The sequence below is a fragment of the Chelonoidis abingdonii genome, chromosome 15 (genome assembly GCF_003597395.2).
Source record: "Chelonoidis abingdonii isolate Lonesome George chromosome 15, CheloAbing_2.0, whole genome shotgun sequence".
In the NCBI taxonomy this organism is placed as follows: Eukaryota; Metazoa; Chordata; order Testudines; family Testudinidae; genus Chelonoidis; species Chelonoidis abingdonii.
This window is the reverse complement of record NC_133783.1, coordinates 23,341,870-23,350,162: the sequence shown is the minus strand read 5'-3', so window position 1 is coordinate 23,350,162 and position 8,293 is coordinate 23,341,870. Positions and strand designations below refer to the sequence as shown.

Genomic DNA, 8,293 nt, shown 5'->3' with positions numbered 1-8,293 from the left:
CCCCCCCCCCCGAGTCTTATCTTCTGAAATCACATGAACAATTTTAGCTGAAGCTTTGGGGAGAGAAAAAAAAAATCAGTTTGATGGAGGCACCCGGCGTGGAAGATTTTAGTCTAACAGTTTGGCAAAACTATATATAAGCAATTGAAAAGAGGGTCTTAAAACAGTGCCAGGCTACCAGCTCTGCTTATAATCATATATATTGGCCAACGTTTTTAAACGTTAGGTCCTAAAGTTAGGTTCTGAAATTCACATTTCAATACCACAGTGATTTTCAAAGTTGTTGAGCATTGGCAGCTTTCATTGACTTCAACGGAAAGGAAGGGCACTGAGCATCATCCAAGGGGTATTCCGCATGCTACAGGATCAGGCTTTTCTGGGTAATGGAAAAGTGACTGGACTATCCACAGAGACAAGAGGTGTGGCCATTGGATGTGAAGGCACTTCACAGAAGATAAAAGGGACAGTGGGAATTCAGAATGAAAACGTGATAAACTCCAGGAAAGGAGCAAATGGAGGAAACTAAATATGATTCTCTGAAATGAAACTCTGGGAGATATTTCAGTATGCCTTGTGTAGAACAGATATTGTAATCTGTGTTCTAAATGTACAATCTTTATAAAAGTATTTTTGTTAAAAATGACACACTTTGGACTCCTTAGGCTTTGGTGCCCAAGGAAGCAGCTTACGCTGCTTAAAGCAGCGTTTCTCAACCACGCAGTGGTCTTCCAAGGAGTTCACCAACTTATCTAGATATTTGTCTAGTTCTACAACAAGCTACATAAAAAGCAGTAGCTAAGTCAGTACAAACTAAAATTTCATGCAGACAATGACTTATTCTGCTCTATACACTGAAATGTAAGTACAATATTTATATTCCAATTGATTTATAATTATATGGTAAAAATGAGACAGTAAGCAATTTCTCAGTAATAGTGTGCTGTGACTCTTTTGTATTTTTATGTCTGATTTTGTAAGCAAGTAGTTTTTAAGTGAGGTGAAACTCGGAGATATGCAAGAGAAATCAGACTCCTGAAAGAGGTAAAAGGTTGAGTCATTGGCTTAGAGGGTAGCAACATCACTGCTAATGATCACAAAGACCTATATTTTGCTTCTTATGACAGGTGACAGAGTCAGCAACCTGCATATGCTGACTTTAAACCGATTCCAAGAGAATATGGCAGTAAGGACAGAAAAGGGCAGAGAGGTTGCTGCTGACATGGTGATTCTCTGCACTGGTATAAAGATCAATTCATCAGCATACAGCAGTGCATTTGGTAAGTTAAAACCATAGGACAGGGTGGGGCTAAGATTCTTCAGCACAGGTAATAAAATGTTTTAAACTTTTTCAATTCAATTTTTTAGAGACGGTATACAAGTGGTATTGAAATTTAACTTGGTATAGTTAGAGCACATTTAATCTCTGTGGTTAAAGCTTATACTTCAAAAAAGAAAATGGCCCTTTGGTGGAAGTTTGTGGAAGAGGGCGTATATTTATGTACTAAGTGGTTTGTATTATTTCTTCACCTTCCCCAACTATTAACTTTCGCTAGACACCCAATATATCCTACTATTGTAGTCTTGGGTGAAATCCTGGCCTCATTGAAGTCAACTGCAAAACTCCCACTGACTTCAGTAAGGCCAAGGTTTCACTCCTGCTGCTAAACTCATCTGTCAGCACACTACGGTCTTGAGCCCCCCATCTCATTGTTCCAGTCCTGGAGCTATTCCATATAGAGAATGCCAAATGTGCTAAATTGTGATTTGGTAGCTTAAGAACAAATATTCTCCATGAGCGCGTTGAATCCATCAGTGTGCTGGTAATACCATGCTCTAGAGACACAGCATTTGGAGGTGAATGGGGGAAATTAGGATGGAACTTTAGTAGCTGGTGCACTTAGCAGTGGGCCTGTAACACTTGTAGGACTCTCCACGTAAATGTGAAGGGTTAACCCCTACTAAAATGCCTGGGTGCAGATCTTCAGCTGTTATAACACTGTCACTGAAGTCAATGGAGCTATGACACTTTACACCATTTAGGGATCTGTGCTCTGGTGTTCAGCTAATCCTACTTAGTGAATTATTTAAAAACCTATGCAATAAAATATTTCCAAGGGTATTATGTTTCAATTAAAGTATTTTACATTTTAAAATTAAGTCATTTGTATTATATAGTAAATATCACTCATCTGTCTTTTGTGTTTTCAAGGGGAAGACAAAGTGTGAGCGTTAGTGCAACCGCACATGTGAATGTGCATTTTCTTAAATGTGTGATTTAAGAAGTGCACATCTAATTCAAATTTTAATGCCCTTAACCCGCTCTTCCCTTAGACAGCATTAGAAAGGACGTAGGAATTCTATATTGTACGAGCTGCACATTCAAATGATCACCTTCTGATAGAAATGGTAAAAGGGATTTGAGGGGAGCAAATGCTGCCTATTGTGCAAGGAGGATCCAGAATAGTCTGGCTCAAACTGCATTTCAGTTGTGTATCTGGAGAATTGTATCCTATGTGGCCAAAATAGAAACTAGTGTACTGTACACATACAATGAACAACTTTCAAAGGAAATTCCTTCAAGCATCTGAAAGGCACTAGTCCTCTGACGATAAAACCCATTCATTTTTACTGTTTTAAAAGGGTAATTGAGTCATCCAGGTGGAAAAAAGTTCAGATGCTTTATTCATTTTTTTTTTTTTTTAAAACCAGTGAAAACCACCCTTTGTTCATGGAAAAGATATTAAAATTTCCGCTGAGAAAATTCATAAAAAAATTTCAAGTCCAAAGTGTAACTTATCACCTAGAAAAATATATAGCCGCCTGAAAATCGGAGCAGGGATATGTGTGTGTCTGAGAATTAATGTGCTATAATATAGATTTGAAATTCTGTAATTCTCCCTAGAATGACTTGTTACCATTTGGCAAAGCTACGAGTGGTGTTGTTCCTCAACAACCAAAACTATTCAGGCCACCCTTTGACTCTAGCCCTGAAAGTCAATTCAGAGAGCCTGATACTGAGAACTAAAGTTAGCATTTTCAGATCAGATTCTTGACTTGTGTAAATTGTCATAGCTCCACTGACTTCAATTGAGTTATGACTGTTTACAGTAGCTGGAGACTTTGCAATTCTTTTCCTGGTTTGCATACACTGTTGGACTCTCAGGTGATATTACCAGTGAAGTATCAATTAAATATGATTTATCATGCATGACATAAGAGTGACTTCTTACAAGGCGAGTGTCATTCTCTTGCTGTAGCAAACATAAATTAAACAACTACTTTATTGAATAGTTAATGATACAGCTTTTGGTAGTGATTCACCTGAATGCTCTGTGTCACTGGATTTGCATTGTTTTTCAACTCCTCAGGCTGTAAGGTGATGCACTTATATATATATATATATTTTTAAACAGGGGACAAGCTGGCTAGTAATGGTGCTTTAAAGGTCAATCAGTACCTCCAGGTGGAAGGGTATGATAACATCTATGCTATTGGTGATTGTGCTGATGTGAAGGAACCAAAGATGGCATACCATGCTGGGCTCCATGCCGATATTGTGGTGACAAACATCATCAACAGTCTGACACAGAAATCTCTTAAAACCTACCAGCCAGGTAAAACTGGGTTCTGCTCATAACAAGCCTTAGTGGATGCGATTCTTTCTTCATCTCTATATAGAATTACGTTGTAAGAAATCCATAACTTGCACAGGACTGTATTTAGAGTTGAAGGAAATAATTTGGATTTGAATGTTGTATCACTGACATTATTCTTACTTTCTTCCGCTTAAAAAATATTCTTGCCAACTCTTCAGCAATCCTTTTGACACAGAAACAAAACAAGCACACTATTTGATTATTCTGTACTTTGAAATGTTCTTCCCCTTCGCTGCTGATTGATTACTGTTATATTGGTGGGAGGATATGGTGGTTAGTTTATAAAGGAAACCGTCATCTTAATGAGTTGTTTATCAAACTATGGCATTAAATCCTCGGAACAGCAAAATATCATGACTTAAAACTCATGTGACCCAAACCTGCAAAATCTTAATCACATGCATCGTCTTTTATTGTGCAATTAGTCTCATTTAAGTCAGTGGCATTTCTTGTGTGAATATTTACCAGTAGCCTTCCTTGCTAGTTGCTGTAGCAGAGGGATAAAAGGACATCCAGAGTGCATTGCCCACATGCTTTTGATGCCGGTCTGTGTACCTATTCTATGGAATAGCTTTCCAGATCTTCTTAAATTACATATCAGGGGCTTGGATTGACCCACTCTAATGCCAAGGTTTAGGACAAGAGGTGCATACATGTCACAATGCCATGTGCCTAATTTTCCTCTGATTTATATTACTCTAAATCATGAATAATTCCACTGAATTGATGGAGATACAGCAGCATAAAAGATAAGAATCAGTCCTCTATAAATGGAAACATCTGTTACCTGAAGGTTAACTCTGGTTTAGGAGAGAGGAGAAAACAAGGTTCTTTTGTTTCATCTCCCACCTTTATTTCCAAATTACAAGAATAAAGGATATAGCTGTGCAAAAGCATCATCAGAGTCTTGTGTATTCTATGGTTCCTTGGCATCTGCAGCAGAACTTGCCCTTTGTTGAATCTCAGCCTTTCATAATAATAACAATAAAAGGTGTCTACCCCCTGTGGTTGCAAAAACATTACAAATGTGAATCAAGTGCAACTGATGCCCATTTAAGTCTGAAAGGAGCCTGAGACTCTGATTATGAGGTGAATTGACCAATTTAGTTAGTGCAGGGCCCCATGGAGTTTGATTCCACAGCTGTGGAATTTAGCATTTGTCCAAGATACTATAGAATTAATTCAGTTTGCTGCAGCCTGGTACCCAACATTTTGTTTTCTCCCTGCTGGCCCTGAAGGACCTGTTTGGAATCCCTTTTGCTCTGTACAAGGGGGAAGTAACTGGATAGCAGTGCATGCTTCCTTCATTGTTATGTAGAACCAGCCAGCGTGGGGTCTGGGAGCCAGAAGTGCTGGCTGGACAGCTAGACTACCCAGAGAACAGAGCAGTGGCTGAGGTCCATGGAGATGAGAAAATGAATTACTGAAGCTGACAAGCTTCCCACTTCCCTGGCATGCATGGGGGAGGAGATTCTAAGCCAGGCTGCCCAGAAAACACTATGACTGAATCCCATAGAGCTGGGCGTTCTAGAGAATCAGCAACAAAAATCTTCTATTTCTTGCCCTATAATTTGGTCCCATTGTGCTATGAAGCACATGGGTGCTGATTATGCTGTTTGATCTCATTTGCAACTTTGATGGCTAACTGTATGTTTTCCACATCTAGGATCACTAACCTTCCTGCTGTCGATGGGCCGGAATGATGGGGTAGGCCAGATTAATGGATGCTACGTGGGACGTCTTGTGGTGACTATTGCCAAGAGCCGGGACCTTTTTGTTTCTAAGAGCTGGAAGACTATGGAACAGACTATGCCCTGCTAGACAGAAAGGATCATGATGAAATAGCAAGAGAGTACATGTATCAACTGGCATGAATAAAGCTGGAAAAGAGTAAAAGGTGCATCATTACCAAAATGACATAAGCTATATGGCTATTTGACTGATATCAATATTGCACCAAAACATCATGTATTACAAATGCCATTCTTTAGCATGGTGCATAATAATAACATAAAGCCCTCTTTTTAAAGTGGCTCTCAGTTATGTTAAGTGGATCCGCACAGAAACTGTATTTCTTAACTGAAACTTTCAAAACACAGTTCATGTGCTAAGATGGAGCTGAGAAAGGAATTCAGTTTAAATGGATTTTTAAATTTAAAGTAAGTAGCAGAATAAGCTGTTTTCAAAAGTCCTCTCATTTTTGTCTACCAGTCCTCTTTTTGAGTGAAATGTGAGATATGTTATCTCTGCAAGTCCACTATCCTCATTTGCTATTTTTGCTCAGTTTGGTTCAACTGCAAATCCTATCTCTTCACAACATTGAGAACTGCTTTTGCAGAATTTATAGTCCAAGTGAAGGCCTTGGGTTACCTAAGTTTTCAAGACAATAATACTCTGAGTCTGGGCCTCAGAAGAGATGGCTGCCATCCTGAATTGATGCACAGCATTGCACCCATTACCTGGCCAAAAATTCCACACACGGTCTAATTCAGTGTCTTTTATATGGCAGTATTTTGTGGCCACAGATTTGGTGCTGTCTGTACACTAAGTATTCACATGTCAAATATTTCTACATGAGGTATTGTTGACTTTCATTTTAAGGCAAAAGTGTCTGCAGTTAGCGTATGGTTTATAATAAATACACTTGACACCTTTTCTTTTCTTTTTTTCTTATAAAACAAAAAAAACCAAGATGAAATATTCTCAGTAATTACAGAGATTATTATGGGGTAAAACAAAATAGAAGGTTCTAGTACATCTTTAAAATTCTCTCTTCAACATGGAATGTAGACAAAAAAAAATTAACATGTTGCCATCCACCCTCAAAAAAAGGGGAACAAAGAAGTGTGTGTGTAAATTCAAAGCTACAAATCTAAAATGAGTCCTAAACTAAAAAAGCAAGACACATTTAAACAAACTTTTGAAGAGAGCTGGCAAATTAACTACTCAAGATTTCTTTAAGGTGATATAAAATGGTAGGGGGTATCTATAGCAAGAATTAATCACAGACTAAACCCTCTCCTCCATAGCAAAGTTCTCCATTAAGTCACAAAACATCAAACTACTAACATTCCCCCTCTTCACCACATTTTAAAAATAAAACCCACCTCTAATTCTTTAATGCTACTCAAATTTATGTTGAAAAATAAAGCTTCATTTGGCTGCCATAGCTACTTGGTGTCTAGCTTGGCCATTTCTTGCACGTAGATTCCGATGCTCTCACTGTCAAAGAGCAGAAAGTAAATGTTCTTCAGGGAGGAAGAACTAGTGTCATCAAAGTGGGTGGAAATGGCTTTGAGAGTCACCTGGGCTGCGGTCTGTTTTGGGAAGCAGTTTCTATGCAGCAGAAGAAAAGGAAAAGAGGAAGTTAGTCTCAAATTCAGTCATTCTAATTGTGCATGGAAACACTGTACTCATGACACTGAAAAGAACAAAATGCATTTTCAGAATGAGTGTATATATACTATTACATGAGAAATTCTGCATTAAGGCAACACTAATTGCAAGTATAAAACACACAAGTCAAGAAATAACACTAGTTTTTCATAACATGAACTCAATGACACCATATTATACTCACCAGCAGCAGTTACTATAATGTTGCAAAACAGTTTCAATTATTATTTGTTTTCACACATCTTTTAAATGTTCATTTTTAGGGTTGACCTTTTCCATCAATGGTCTATGCCTACTTTTTTTTTTTTTTTTCCAGGCATAGAAGTTCAAGCAACTCGCCTCCCACTCAAAGGGGAGTGCAAAAATATTTTCTCATTGTAAAACAACAAACCCAAACACCCCCTCTCTTCTCTTTTTAAAAAAAATGCCAGCAAAAATCCCTAACATTCTTTTGAACAAAACTACAACAAAAATGTTTGAAATCTGAAACTTGGTATGGATATAATTCTCAGGACTAGTTTCTTTGCTTGTTTAGCAGGATGTATTCTGAAATTTAAGTGTAAGTGAAAGTAAAAGTTACTTACCTTTTTCAGTAACTGAAGTTCATTTGAGATGGTTTGTCCATATATATTCCATTCTTGGTGTGCATGCTCTCTATGCAGGTGAGATTGGTGTCTTGGCCAACAGTGTCTGTGGGGGGCTGCGCCTGTGCCCTGCATGTTCTCATGCTCGCATACGGAGGACATAAAGGATGGTGTGGGCTCAATCATCACTCAGATCCTTCGCCACTGAGTTCCTTCACTACTGCAGAATCCCAGTGCAATAGGACTCCATAGTAGTGGGAAAGGAGGGTGGGTCAGGCAATATACATATGAATAATACATCTTGAACTCCAGTTACCTGTAAAGGTAAGTAACTTTTCTTCTTTGAATGCTTGTCCATGTATATTCCATTCTTGTTGACTTCCAAGTAGTGATCTGATGCGTGGAGGTGGGTGCTCATAGTCCATTTAAATAAAGATTGCAGCACAGCTCTGCCAAAGGAAGCATGAAACTTCAATGCTTCCACTATGAAGTAATGCTTGGTAAAATTATGTACTAAATCCCAAGTAGCTGCCTTAAAGATGTCCAAAGTGAGAATGCTTTACAAGGAAGCAACAGAGGCTGGCTGTGCCCTAGTAGAGTGGGCTCTAATATAATTGGGGGTTCTAAACTAGTTAACTCAACAAAGCTAAATATACC

At 38.4% G+C, this 8,293-nt stretch overlaps 2 protein-coding genes across 5 annotated transcripts in view; one reads left to right on the top strand and one right to left on the bottom strand.

Moving 5' to 3' along the window:
- AIFM2 (AIF family member 2) overlaps nucleotides 1–6,311 on the top strand; it is a 26,377-nt gene extending 20,066 nt beyond the window's left edge. For all 3 annotated transcript variants that reach the window (XM_032795208.2, XM_032795209.2, XM_075072640.1), the window contains 3 exons: nucleotides 1,125–1,277; nucleotides 3,414–3,614; nucleotides 5,323–6,311. In XM_032795208.2, coding sequence (XP_032651099.1) covers nucleotides 1,125–1,277; nucleotides 3,414–3,614; nucleotides 5,323–5,477 — 509 coding nt within the window. In that variant the 3' untranslated portion in view covers nucleotides 5,478–6,311. The remainder of the gene's footprint in view (nucleotides 1–1,124; nucleotides 1,278–3,413; nucleotides 3,615–5,322) is intronic.
- The window catches only part of MACROH2A2 (macroH2A.2 histone), a 47,944-nt gene continuing 45,789 nt past the window's right edge, over nucleotides 6,139–8,293 (bottom strand). For both annotated transcript variants that reach the window (XM_032795212.2, XM_075072641.1), the window contains one exon: nucleotides 6,139–6,992. In XM_032795212.2, the coding sequence (XP_032651103.1) occupies nucleotides 6,827–6,992 (166 nt within the window). In that variant the 3' untranslated portion in view covers nucleotides 6,139–6,826. The remainder of the gene's footprint in view (nucleotides 6,993–8,293) is intronic.